General features: G+C 42.7%; 1 protein-coding gene across 1 annotated transcript in view; it reads right to left on the bottom strand.

Moving 5' to 3' along the window:
- FBP2 (fructose-bisphosphatase 2) overlaps positions 1 to 14989 on the bottom strand; it is a 50889-nt gene that overhangs the window by 11025 nt on the left and 24875 nt on the right. The window contains exons 4-5 of the mRNA XM_052644725.1: positions 10032 to 10172; positions 3893 to 4030 (exon numbers count right to left, since the gene is read on the bottom strand). Coding sequence (XP_052500685.1) covers positions 3893 to 4030; positions 10032 to 10172 — 279 coding nt within the window. The remainder of the gene's footprint in view (positions 1 to 3892; positions 4031 to 10031; positions 10173 to 14989) is intronic.

Below are 14989 nucleotides of genomic sequence, written 5' to 3' on the forward strand. Positions count from 1 at the left end.
CTAGTTGCTGAGACTGGCAGGAACTGGGTGGCTCTCCTCCCCTTTGCCCTGTACCGGGTGTGGAACTCACCCTACCAACTGGGACTCACCCGTTTTGAAATCATGTATGGGATACCTCCCCCAATAATCCCTAACCTAAAGGCAGAAGTGTTAAAAGAAACAGATGATCAGAAGATGCTTTTTTGTCTCCGGTCCTTACAATATAACCTGGAAACTACGAAATGGAGAGACATATGAGGTGCTGAACCAGTCGACTGCCACGCACCCCATAAATACATGGTGGCCCGACTTATACTTCCACCTAAAAGAATTGATGGAGACCTCCTCAGCACGTGCTTATCTGCAAAAAGTGGGTTTCTATGCATGTCCTGGGCACAAAAAGGACCGGAGAAAGACTTGTGGTGGCATGCAGAGTCGTCACTGTAAGGCATGGGAATGTGTGACTTCAAATGATGGCTGGTGGAAATGGAGTGTGGCCAGGCTGTCGGACCTGGTCACGATGACTTTTGTAAATCCTATCACCTCAGACATGTGGAACAAGCGATTTACCGGTAGTTGCCCTGACTGCGACCTCGTCAAGGTCTCCTTCACTTCTGAAGGACAGAGGGACGTAAGATGGACATCAGGACTCGTCTGGGGTATACAGGGCCTCTGATTATCTTACTTTTGCTACTCACCTTCGGGCCGTGTTTATTGAACAAGTTAATGACCTTCATCAAGAGCCGCATCAATACGGCACAGCTTATGGTGCTCAGGTCCCAATATATGGCCGTACCAACACCCCCTTTAGCAGAAGAAAACATAGAGCTGGTCACAGACCCATGATTGGGTCTGTCCTGGGACCTTGAGAAGGGAATGAAGAACCTAAGAAATGGGAATCAATCAGAACCCATCGCCAGCCCGGGAAATGAAAACCAATCAGAACCCAACACCTAACCCTTCCACAGAAGGTAACCAATTAGACGTCTGCCAAACCGGAAACTCCCATTTTTCAAATTTTTCGCACGAGAATACCCTATATAAGCAATGTAACCCAGAGTTCGTGGCTCCTCTCCTTAGCTCCTGCGTCGGTAACAGTGGGAGCCCCAGCTCGAGCTTGGTAATAAAAACTCTCTTGCTTTTGCATTGGATACCAGCTCCCTGGTGGTCATTGGCAGATTTCGCAACTTGGGCATAACAATGGTTCTTTGGGACACTAGTCCACCATCTTCTTGGTCTGCTGACTTTCCTAATAAAGTCCTTATTCCTTGCCCTAACAACTAGTCTCTCGATTTATTGGCTTGTCATGTGGCAAGCAGTAACAGCTTGCACTCCTTAACATTACTTGGCTGTTCTGGGCCTCAGTTCCTTTATTTGTAAAATGAGGGTTGTGGTATTAATACTTATCTTGTAATCTGTTGGAGAACTGAATGAGTTAGTACATGATAAGCACTTGGAACAGACACAGGACACACAGCTAGAAGAGTGCAGTCAGGGATAGGAGAAACTGCCACTGGCAAGAGACAGAAATAGCAAAGGAGGACTGCTCTTTCCACAATGCTGGATGGTATAGAAAAGTGCTGGTCCACTTCCCATCTCCTTGGGGTGCGGCATGTGGAAGCAGAGCAGCCAGAACATAAAGACCCTGCCAGAAAGCAATGGCCTCCGGAAGAATGAGGAGTGGGAGGGACACTGCCTGCACACCCTGGAGATGGGCTTCTCAGGGCAAACCTATAGGACAGCAAGGGCACTTCTTTTCAAAACAGAATAGTCTATTTTCTCTCCTTTTTTTTAAGTGTAAGAGCAAACACTTCTTATTTAAACACTTATTATTTAAAATAAGGGAGAAGGAATCACAACATATTACACATTTTTAAAAGCTGACTCTTACTATACTAAACATAAAATCCAGAAAAAGAATATAGCATTTTTATTAATTAACTACTTGATATGCTTTTTCCCTTTCAATTTTCTTGGTTGCATACTCTTTGATTGCCTCTGCAAATGACAATGGTTTTTGTAATAATTTCTAGAAAGAGTTACAATGATCTCTTTTCAATGACATATTGCACATATTCATACATCAGAGAAAGTCAAGAGCTCTATAATATCAACTTCTAGAAACCTCTATTAACAAGATGGCACATTTTGAAGACATTTTATGCATATACACATCCTATATATACATACGTGTGTGCAGAAATACATTCACATGTATTTAATGGTGTAATCCATTTCATTGACTGCCTATCTTGTGGACGTGTCTCATTACCAATATATAAAACAGGACTTAAATTTCTAATGGATGAATAGCTGTGTGGCACAACACTTCACCTGAATATTATGAATATCCCAACCAGCCCTTCCTGTTGGATACTTCAGTTGTTCCTTCGTTGTTGTTATAAAGCAATGCTGCAGTGACATATCCTTGTTCATTTATCTCTGTTTCTATTTGATCAATTGGTTTTTTAGGATCATTTTCTGGGGGAAATTTAGGATTAACTGAGCCAAAAGATATGAATATTTAATATTGGAAATCATACTGTCAGATTGCCCCAGCCAGAAAAGTTGGGGGGTGAGGGGGACATTTAAGTTTCCTTTAACATTTTATAAGAGTACTTATTTTCCCACACCACTGAGCACTATTCATCTGTTGAATCTGTGCTAATCTCAAATGTGGAAATGATGTATTTTAATTTGCCTTTCTTTTTTATTAGCATCTCCCATGCTTTGCATGATCGTGCCCTTTGTCTGGTTTTCTGTTTGGGTGTTCATCCTTGTATTTGGGTCCTCGTGCAGTCAGACTCTTCACCTGTTGTTGGTTATACATGGGATGACTCCTTTGTTTCTCAGTTTGAAACTTCTCCTTCAAAGGGATTTATGGCTTTTTGTGTGTGTGTGTGCCTAAGAGTCTGGTTTTCCAGTGGTAAAATAAGTATCTTCCTTTATGGGTTTTGGAAGAGGTACCTTTTACCTTAGAATAGGAACCACTGTGAAATTATCACCAAGACTGGGAACTTGTAAATAAATAATTTTGACTTTATCAACCTCACAATCCATATCCTATTACTTCTGCCCTTAAGATACCTGATGGGTTTGTGTGTGATGACAAAGGAAAGATACCAGAAACTGCGCTTCAAAGATTTTTGCTTCAAGAACAAACAAGACAGAAAGAAGAAAACTTCAGTCTGAGGCAGCAGAGGTAGGTCCAGCACCCTGCTAGCTGAGTGCTCTGGACTCCATGGAATTCTGAGCACTTTTCTGCCTAGAGTTTGTGAAGGGCTTCCAGGGACAGCCAGGCTGGCACCTCACACCACTGTCCTTCCAGTCACTTCCAGTGTGGGTCAGACTTCACACTCTTGACCTGCAAACACTGTGACTCCCTCCCACACTTGTCTTAATAGGGCTTTTTGTATGGCAGACATACTTATTGGCTTGTTTGGGCTGTCTTAATAGCCACATGAAGTCCAGGACTCGGTGTTCACCCTTAGAGCTGAAGACCTTTCTAAAACTTGGAGTAAACACCCAGGTCCTGATTTTAAACCATGGGAAAGGGACCTTCACTTAAATATAACCGAGTGACCAGAATCTACACACATGGTAGCTCGGCAAAAAAATGAGATGCTCTGGCCTGAAACTCTGGATTTTGAAAAATTGGTCTCTGCCTTCTTCATAGATAATTTCTCCTGGATAAACTAACCTAGAGAGTAATACCTTTAGTAGGTAAATCTTAGCTATGAAAGAAAGATATTGATTGCTAATGAAGAAAGTCAGAGTCTGCCATGCTCACACTGGTCAAAGCCACAAACAGGGGCAACAACCTCTTTCAGCCAGCCCCCCACAGCCGTTTCCCAAACAGGAACCCACTGAGACAGTATTCTCCCTGCTTCTGTTTCAGGCTTTCTTCACTCACCTCAGGAAACTTCTTTTTCTGCACATATTCTGTGGTGGCAGCATCAAAATACTTGGCATAGCCCTCGTTGAGGCTGTAAATCTTTCCTTTCTTTTTAATCTTGACATCTTTTTCCACCAAGACAAATTCACCAAGAGCCTAGAAAGATGAAGGGAAATACCAGGAAGAAGAGAGATATCAGGAAACAGAAGTCAACAGCACACACTCCAATAACCAGAGAACAATAACTGAGGTGGGCCTGCTGAAAGGACCTAGGGGGTAGCAAGGTCCTCCTGTAGCCTGTCCAGTGATGTTTTTATGAGACTTACAAATAACAGGGACAATGCAGAGCCTGCACAGGTAGAACAAGCTGTAATATAACAAAAAATAAAATAATTCAAAGGAATAAGAAGGAAAGTTTCCCTTGTAACTCTCATTTGTAAAGAACCTAGCTGTATCTATCCCCTCAAGTTCTCATCCCCAGTTAATCCCTAATGTTTTCAGGAAGATTTGGGCCATCAACAATGAGAGAAAGAAGTTACACAGAAGGGATTTGTCATGAAAGTGGGGATGTAATTAGACCACTAATTTGTGGTCCAGTTATTTTATCTTAATGACTCAATCTTGGAAGCCATTCAAATTTTCTTGCATTCCTAGGGACTTCCCTGGTGGTCCAGTAGTTAAGACTTCATGTTTACAATTCAGGGGGCATTGGTTCAATCCCTGGTGGGGATCCTGAAAGCTGCGTGTCATAGCAAAAAAAAAAAAAAAAAGAACAAAATAGAGCAAAGTTCCTTTTACCCCAAGTATTCTTATACAGGGTAAAGAGGAAATCCCTTCAATCAGAAACTGTATTCACTTGGCATGAGGAATCATTGATAAAATTTATTTTAATCCTCAGAATTACTTATAAAAGTGCCCAGTCTCCCTATAGCCACCTGGTGCCTTTCTGCAGGGCATCCCTCAGGTATCTCTTTACCTGAGTGCTGGTGGTCTCATCTCTAGGGCTGCAATTAGCTAGCTGAAAATTCACTTTGAAAGGCTCAACGTCTCACTAAGTCATTAGGAAGGAAATCAAGACCTCGAAATCTAATCAGTTCTGATTAAACTTTGAAGGCTGAGAAAGGAAAAATCCCCCAAGATGACAGCTCACAGCTAGATGATTCCTAATGAACACTGACAACACTCCAACAAAGAGAAAAGGCTATGCTCACCATGTCTGAAATAAAACAATGACAAGGATATTAAACTGTAAAAATAACCAAACATGCTTCTTTTCTGTGAAATGTGAGTACTGACTGCTTTTTTACCAATGAATCATCACCCTCACTTTAACTTTCCCGCCTCCCAGATAAAAACTGAGATACAAAATCATTAATTGTACCCACATCTAGACAATACCCAATCCAGAATTGACCCTCTCTTTCTCAAACCTTCCTTAGAATCATCAAGCAAAAGCCCACGTTCTATATATAATAAGACCATGCCAACTTCCTCTCTCATCTGAATGAGACAGTTGAATGGCATCACCAACTTGATGGACATGAATTTGAGCAAGCTCTGGGAGTTGGTGATGGACAGGGGGCTTGGCATGCTGCAGTCCATGGGATCACAGATTTGGACAAGACTGAGCAACTGAACTGAACTGAACCCCCTCTCAGCATGAGGCCTCAGGGTTCTTCTAGAATGCCTTCTCCCAAGCTTAGTAAACCCAGCTTCTTAGGGAAGTTCTCGACAGTCTCTGGATCATGAACTTTAATAACCTGCTCTAGACATTTGTTGCTTTAGAGTAGCCCAGTGTGGAGTTCCACTTTTTAAAAGCACCTGAACTTCCTTTGAATAATTAACTCTTCCTATTGGATGCCAGTCTAGAAAGACTCTAAGCTGGACCTCCCCTAGCCCAAGGTCAAATACTTGACTTAGCTTGGCAAAATAATTACTCCTTCCTGGCATTTGAAACCTGAGTGAGAGACACAGCATCATGGGTGGTGTCCAGACCAGAGGCTGTGCTGTGGGACTGGTCCTGTGAATCCTCCCTCCTAGACCTGCCCATCTCTAACCTGGGGCCTCAGCTTTTCCGTTAATGCACTAACACCCTTTACTTAGTTATCCAAGATCCTTGACTCTTTTAGTTCAGTCACTCAGTCGTGTCTGATGCTTTGCAACCCCTTGGACTGCAGCATGCCAGGTTTCCCTGTCCATCACCATCTCCTGGAGCCTGCTTAAACTCATGTCCATTGAGTCAGTGATGCCATCCAACCTTCTCATCCTTTATCATCCCCTTCTCCTCCTGTCATCAGTCTTTCTCAGCATCAGGGTCTTTTCTAATAAGTTGGCTCTTTCCATTAGGTGGCCAAAGTATTGGAGCTTCAGCTTCATCATCAGTCCTTCTAATGAATATTCAGGGTTGATTTTCTTCAGGATTGACTGTTTGTACTCCTTGCTGTCCAAGGGGCTCTCAAGGGTATTCTCCAGCACCATGAAGATCAAGACAGATACACAACTGTTGTCTAAATAATGTCTTCACTTGTTTATCCACCCCAGGGCTGGGAATGTGGACACTCAGGCCCCTGGTGAGGTGTTCTCTATTGTGGGGTAAAGATGGTTGTGGAGCCTTACTCCAACCTGGAAAATACATACCTTTGTTCTGACTGGGATCACTAGCACCCACTGTGTATACAAATGGCCTTCCACAACTTGGACAAGAAGGCACCTGATGATCAGGCACCATATCCCTGCCATTTCAAAATTATATCTGTCATATGTAAACAAATACCTCTCATTGTGGCTTAGACCACAGTTGAGTGTTTGGTTAAGTGAGGTAGTCCCTCTGTACCTGAACAAAATCTGTGCTCTGACAAAATCAAATTACCAGCCCTTCACACTAGCAGATTAGAGAGGCTCTGGTTGCCCCACCAAGGAACTTTGTCCTGTGAGGCCCTGCCTGAGTAACATGCAGGCCACCCTCCATGGTTTTCTATCTGTAACAAGTGCCATATGCTGCTTCAACCTCTCAGACAGGTCCTAAGCTTCATACATAGGGTCCTTGTTCAAGTGTCCTTTGTGGGTTTTCAGGCTAATGAAGAAAGCTCAGCAGAGAGCATGTGACAATTGATACAGGAGGGAAGTGGACAGGGTACAGTCTTTAAAAGAATGACATAATACAAGGACACAAAATAAACTAACTAGAATCAAACAGGTCCAAGATGGCAGACAGAGTCAACTTTCACTAGACTTTGAGCCTCAGTGCACATTAGCAAACTAAATGATACACCCACAGGCACCATGACCAGAGCTGTGTGCATTCGCGTGCATCAGCATGTAAACTCCTGACAGATAATTTCTGTTTGACCAGTGCATTATCTCCCTCCACTGCCTAGAATGGTATCTGAGGGCTCACTGGATGCTCAATCAGTTCAGTTGCTCAGTCGTGTCTGACTCTGCCACCCCATGGACTGCAGCACACCAGGCCTCCCTGTCTATAGACAACTCCCGGAGTCCACTCAAACTCATGTCCATTGAGTCGGTGATGCCATCCAACCATCTCCCCCTCTGTCGTCCCCTTCTCCTCTTGCTTTTAATCTTTCCCAGCATCAGGGTCTTTTCAAATGAGTCAGTTCTTCGCATCAGGTGGCCAGAGTATTAGAGTTTCAGCTTCAACATCAGTCCTTGCAATGAACACTCAGGACTGATCTCCTTCAGGATGGACTGGTTGGATCTCCTTGCAGTCCAAGGGACTCTCAAGAGTCTTCTCCAACACCACAGTTCAAAAGCATCAATTCTTCAGCACTCAGCTTTCTTTATATTCCAACTCTCACATCCATATGTGACTACTGGAAAAACCATAGCCTTGACTAGACAGACCTTTGTTGGCAAAGTACTGTCTCTGCTTTTTAAAACACTGTCTAGGTTGATCATAACTTTTCTTCCAAGGAGTAAGCATCTTTTCATTTCATGGCTGCAGTTAGCATCTGCAATGATTTCGGAGCCCCCCAAAATAAAGTCAGCCACTGCTTCCACTGTTTCCCCATCTGTTTGCCATGAAGTGATGGGACCAGATGCCAAAATCTTCGTTTTCTGAATGTTGAGTTTTAAGCCAACTTTTTCACTCTCCTCTTTCACTTTCATCAAGAGGCTCTTTAGTTCCTCTTCGCTTTCTGCCATAAGGGTGATGTCATCTTCATATCTGAAGTTCTATTGATATTTCTCCTGGCAATCTTGATTCTAGCTTGTGCTTCATCAAGCCGAGCATTTCTCATGCTGTATTCTGCGTAAAAGTTAAATAAGCAGGGCAAACTAAGGAGCCTCTTGATAAAAGCAAAAGGGGAGAGTGAAAAAGTTGGCTTAAAACTCAACATTCATAAAACTAAGATCATAGCATCCAGTCCCATCACTTTATGGCAAATAGATGGGGAAACAATGGAAACAGTGGGAGATTTTATTTTGGGGGCTCCAAAATCACTGCAGATGGTGACTGCAGCCATGAAATTAAAAGATGCTTGCTCACTGGAAGAAAAGCTATGACCAACCTAGACAGCATATTAAAAGCAGAGACATTACTTTGCCAACAAAGGTCCATCTAAAGCTATAGTTTTTCCAGTAGTCACATATGGATGTGAGAGTTGGACTATAAAGAAAGCTGAGTGCTGAAGAATTGATGCTTTTGAACTGTGGTGTTGGAGAAGACTCTTGAGAGTCCCTTGGACTGCAAGGAAATCCAACCAGTCCATCCTAAAGGAGATCAGTCCTGAATATTCATTGGAAGGACTGATGCTGAAGCCGTACTCCAATACTTTGGCCACCTGATGTGAAGAACTGACTCATTGGAAAACACCCTGATGCTGGGAAAGATCGAAGGCAAGAGGAGAAGGGGACAACAGAGGATGAGATGGTTGGATGGCATCACCAGCTTGATGGACATGAGTTTGAGAAAGTTCCAGGAGTTGTTGATGGACAGGGAAGCCTGACGTGCTGCAGTCCATGGGGTCACAAAGAGTCAGACACGACTGAGCAACTGAACTGAACTGTACTGAATCGTTCATTCTAGAGGGCCCCCCAAATCATTAATTCTCAGAATAGATACCTTGCTTCTATGAAATGATGGATTAGCTTGATCATAGCATTACAAAAGAGTTTCATAGTTAGCAAGTAAAAGTATGTGTAGTAAATTTATTGTTTATTGTTTTTAATATTTTCCATTGACATGAAAAATTTTAAGAACAGTTGATCTCCTGAACATTTTTAATGTACATTTGCCATGAAGGCTCAATCTTTGTTTTTGAACTCTGTGTCTTTATCCAATTACTTCTTCCAAACAGCACTGTGTTATATTTTTCATCTACCCAGAGGTGGTGCTTCTTCTTCTTCTGCTACTGCTATTTTATCATTGTGAAAAGTGTGGAGAATAACACAGTATCTGATAAAACAGCTTTCTACCAGTGACTCATCCTTTTGGGAAAAACATGTATATTAGGGGACATCGTCCAAACTGGTGTCCAATAGGGTACCAGTAGTCCAATAGTCACATGTAGTTATTTAAATTAATTAAAATGAAATAAAATGTAAAAACCCAGTTTCTCAGTCACACTAACTCACTGCAAATGTTCAATGGTCACAGAAGGCTAGTGGCCACCATACCAGACAGCATAGATTACAGAACATAACCATTATCACAGAAAATTCTATTGGATGGTGCTACTGTAAAGAATCCATGTTTGGGACTTCCTTGGTGGTTCAGAGGTTAAGATTCTACACTTCCGATGCAGGGTCACCAGCTGGATCCCTGGTCAGGGAACTAAGACCCTGCATGTTGCACAAAGCGGCCAAAAAACAAACAAACAAACAAAAAGAATCTATGTTTCTGTCTGTAAATTGGCAGCATTGGGATTCTTAAGTCATTGTATTTCCACAAACCACAGAAGCTGAATATATTTTTTTGATAATAAATTCTTTACAAACAGGGCCTGAGTGATACATTTGACCATGTAGAACCCCTCAAATACCCTCCCATGAACAGAGATCTTAATGTTTTTAGATGATGCTGTTGGTCCCCCAAACTAGACTCCCTGACCCCCAAAGCAAGTATTAGGAATAACCAGTAAATTATCCCAGGGGACAGAATTAAAGCACAAAGGCTCATACTTCATCACTAGGTACCTACTGGGTCAAGCATGAAGAGGTCCACTCCTTGCCCTGTGGAAAGAGCCACCAGGGTTGCACTTCCATAGAGTGCATAGCCAGCAGCCACAATGTTGCGACCTGGCTGCAGGGCGTCCTTTTCAGAAGGCTCATCCTCTGAGGTCTGCAAAAGAAAAAGAGAAACATTACTGTCTCTGGATAGAGCCCTTTGCCAGAGGCAGCATCACCAACTCGATGGACATGAGTTTGAGCAAGCTCTGGGCATTGGTGATGGACAGGGGCGCTTGGTGTGCTGCAGTCCATGGGACTGCAAAGAGTCAGACACCACTGAGCACCTGAACTGAACTGCACTGCACTTCAGATCTACTTGAATCATGGAAGAAAGTGTGGTTATCAGATTTTCAAGCTGCAGTAAAGGTAGCTGGAGGAAACAAGTTGCCATGTTAATGACTAGGTCTAGCTGAGCCATTGCAAAGGCCATTCTTGGACTTCTCCATTTCCTGAACATAGTTGTCTCCATCCTGCCAAGAACAGCATGCCAAGGTGTTAAAATCACAACCTCTCTTAAAAATCATGAGCCATGCTCTATAATGATTAAAATGACCAAGGTCATTGAGCTCTGATTTTGTGCAATATCTCATTCTACATACACAACAGCACTCTGAGATAGGTATCTTTATGGTCTCCATCATCCAGATGAAAAACTCAGAGCCTGTGTGATTGGATAATTCACCCAACATCAAGCGGAGCTGGAATCAACCCAGGCTGTTGCCTCTTCAAGGCCCTGCCCCTGCCTGTTCCCACCCCCAGGGCCCAAGTCTACCAATCTGGACATTTTCTTGATGAAGCCTCTTTTGTTAGCTAACAGTGTGCATGGAAGTGGGAATTCAGTGAGACAGGATGAGGCAGGCATCCAAGGAAGAAGCAGTGAAGGTTCTTGATGGAAGGGGAGAGCCACGTGGATTTCACAACCTGCTTTTCCAAGGATCTCTTGAAGGGCTTGTCCTTCCCTATCTTCTTATGCTCAAAAAAACAAGGAATCAAATCTTATGAATTTGGAAAAAAGGAGAGTGAACTTCTTGCCCCCACTGTAAGGAGCTGATTGGATGGGGGAAGGAGAGGCAGGAATATGGCCACTGGGGTTGCTCAGTTCTTTTTCCACCATCGTCTAAGATTCTGACTACACTGCACACACTTTGGAAGCAGTGGGGGAGAGGGGAATGTTTGCAGGAACACTCGGGCTCTGGTTCTACACCTTAACATCATTATGGATGGCAAGTGTGAGAGGAGCTTTGAAAGAAAAGTGAATGGGCAGATCTGAATGAACTGTTTTCAGAGCAACAGATCCAACTAGCTTCAGCTTCAAACACTGAGCAAATAAGTATGACATATGTGACAAGTTGAAGCTCCAAACTTGCTTCCCAAAGATCACCATACCCAAAGACTGTGGTGCTTCCTATGCAAGGATCAAATCAAAAATTGTTGGCCTTACTCTTTTTGTCATTCGATTTTCTCCCATCTGTTTACTAGAGTAACTACCACAGATATTCAGCTGGAGGCTGTGTTCTCTCTAGACACCAGTGAGTTTTGGCTAAAATGTTAGGGGAAACACTGACTGAAACCACCCACATTGGTCAGGCACAATAGTAACCACTTGCATGAGTTATTTAAGCCAGGAAGTCCTAAAGGAACACAGAACTAACAAGCCACTACCAACTGGAAGAGTTGGGAAAAGGTCAAAAGGAGATACCACATGTCCTATCAGCCTCTCAAAATCTTCCTTGCTGGAATCCATCTTGGCTGAGCAATGTGTGCACCAGTAGGCCAAAGTCAGAATGATTGGCCAGAGATGACCAGAAAATTAATCCCATCCCCATAAAACCCAAGACTGAGGCTGGGAGCTATGTGGCAGAGCAGCCCTGGGTTCCTCCTCCCTCTTGCTCATAACCGGGGCATCCCTTCCCAGTAAAGTCTCTTGCTCTGTCAGCACGTGTGTCTCCTTGGACAATTCACTTCCGAGTGTTAGACAAGAACCCACTCTTGAGCCCCGAAGGGATCTCCCTTCCTGCAACAAAAAGACAGATCCAGAAATACTACATAGAGATTTCTTCAGGAGTAGAAAATTCCAGAGAACTGGAAACTGATGGAGGTGAAAGATAACACATTTAAAGTTAGAAAGACAGACTTGGTGATTATGTTCATAGGAAAGAGAATGATAGTGAGCTTGAATATTACACACACATTGGAAACATGTCCATTATGATAATTAACTCCTGAAAAAAAAAAATTTGGTGGTGGGGGTGGTGGTGGGGGGGGGGGGGGGCCATGCCATGTGGCTTGTAGGATCTTAGTTCCCCAACCAGGGATTTTAACCTGGGCCCCCAGGAGTGAAATCATGGAGCCCTAACTACTGAACCATCAGGAAGCTTCTTAAAAAAAATTTCAAGGTAAAAAAATAGGTTGTAATTATATGAGATTTTATATCTTTCAAAGTACTGTCAGGGAGAAAGAAATTTTCCTCTACCCTTTTAAGTTCTTCAGGCTTTTCTAAGAATTATATTGATATGAGAAAAATTAACAGGGAAAAAAAAGGTTTAGTAATATGTAGACATGGGAGAGACCCAGGAAAACTGTAACTCGCCAAAATGTCTAAAGCCCTCATCATCAGTTAAAGACCAAAGAGGATGTTGGAGGTAGTGGCTTGGGACTTCAGAGGTGAGGAAGGCACACGGAGATGGAGAAGCAAATGTTTGGTAAACAAATGTTCCCTGGACCCTGAGGAGACAATCGGATACAGAGTGCAATTCTAACAAACAGATTCTGCTAAGTTCCTCCCAGTCTACAAGCCTAGTTTCATACTATGATATTGATAGTAATAGCTCCCTTCCAGAAACAAGATCTTACTATCCACATTGTTTTAGGCAACTGGGGTGTAGATTAAAGGTTCTTCCTGAGTCTTTCAGGCCTTAAAAATAATCAGCCTAAATGAATTTTCATGCCATGGAGACAATTTCTGGGGTGGAAAATTTTGCTTCCCTATGGCACAGCACTTTCTCATTATGTTTTATGAAACAATGAAGAGGCTCTATAAAATTTTTTTGAAAGAGAACTTTTGTTTTTCAAGGAGAATTTTTCTCTTCTTCTGAAAGAGAAGAGACGGAGGTCAGAAAGGTACACAGCATCTTGAAACCAGACAGTGATAAAGCTGGGGCTTGACCTAAGTCTCTTAGTGGGAAGCCAGCGTTCTTTTCAACAGCACTTGGAATATGGGACCAAGTTTGCTGTCTGCTAGTAAAATCACAATGACTTTTCTTTTTTTGGCCATGCTGTGCAGCTTCTGAGATCTTAGTTCCCCTCTCAGGGATTGAACCCCCATGCTTGGCAGTGAAAGCACAGAGTCCTAACCACTGGATGATCAGGGATTCCCTTAAGGCCTTTATTTTTACACCAAATTTTATCCTTCTTTTTAAAGATGCCACATTCCTTTTAATATTTTTGTTATTTTCATATTTTCTCAGGACTACAAGAACCACTAAAAATTAAAACAGTATATTCCCTTTAATATTTTTCCTTACTTTAACAATCTTGCATTCTTTCTAACCCTTTTTTTTTCTTGCAGCTAGATACATTTTCATCCAACTTGCACATGTACTCTATAAATTCGCTTTATTTCCAGATTCCCAGGCCACATACAGATTCTGAGAACCAGGATCTAGAGAAATGATTCTCAATGTGGCCAAGCAGCAGCATTATCACCTGGGATCTTGGAAATGCAAATTCTTGAACCTCACCTCAGGCCTACAGAAATAGAAACCCTGGGCCACCAGAATCAACCTGTGACACTAAAGTGTGGGAGCTACTGCTGTACAGCATGATCTCTTAAGAACTTTCAGCAAAGTGGAAGTCAAAGGCAGAATTGGATTTTTTATTAAAATCTTTAGTTTTCCCCATTGAAGTTTATGAAATATCTTCATTTTAGTCATCAGAAGGATTACATTTTCTGTGTATGAAACCAGAGTTCTGTTTTCTGATTTCTCCCAAACTAGAGCCTATTCTTTCTCAGAGCTGTGATCCTGCAGCCTCTGCTTGGCATCACACCTTGTCCTTGGTCCTCTAGACTCTGCACTGGGGCTTGAAAGGAACCACCCCTCCCTCTTTGGCTTCTCTGGCTTTGAATTACAAATAGACCTCACTGGCCTTCAGTTCAGTTCAGTCTCTCAGTCATGTCCAACTCTTCGTGACACCATGGACTGCAGCATACCAGGCCTCCCTGTCCATCAACAACTCCCAGAGCTTGCTTAAACTCATGTCCATGGGTCGGTGGTGCCATCCAACCATCTCATCCTCTGTCGTCCCCTTCTCCTTCTGCCCTCAATCTTTCCCAGCTTCAGGGTCTTTTCAAATGAGTCAGTTCTTCACATCAGGTGGCCAAAGTATTAGAGTACAGCTTCAGCATCAGTCCTTCCAATGAATATTCAGGACTGATCTCCTTTAGGATGGAGTGGTTGGATCTCCCTGCAGTCCAAGGGACTCTCAAGAGTCTTCTCCAACACCACAGTTCAAAAGCATCAATTCTTTGGTGCTCAGCTTGTTTTATATTCCAACTCTCATATCCACACATGACTACTGGAAAAACCATAGCTTTGACTAGATGGACCTTTGTTGGCAAAGTAACGTCTCTGCTTTTTAATACTCTGTCTAGGTTGCTCATAGTTTTTCTTGCGATGAACAAGCATCTTTTAATTTCATGGCTGTAGTCAGCATCTGCAATGATTTTGGAGCCCCCCCAAATAAAATCTCTCACTGTTTCCATTGTTTCCCCATCTATTTGCCCTAAAGTGATGGGACTGGATGCCATGATCTTAGTTTTCTGAATGTGGAGTTTTAAGCCAACTTTTTCACTCTCCTCTTTCATTTTCATCAAGAGGCTCTTTAGTTCACTGGCCTTAGAAAAATTTAAACAATACTTTCTAGACCCAA

Source organism: Budorcas taxicolor, chromosome 8, assembly GCF_023091745.1.
Source record: "Budorcas taxicolor isolate Tak-1 chromosome 8, Takin1.1, whole genome shotgun sequence".
In the NCBI taxonomy this organism is placed as follows: Eukaryota; Metazoa; Chordata; class Mammalia; order Artiodactyla; family Bovidae; genus Budorcas; species Budorcas taxicolor.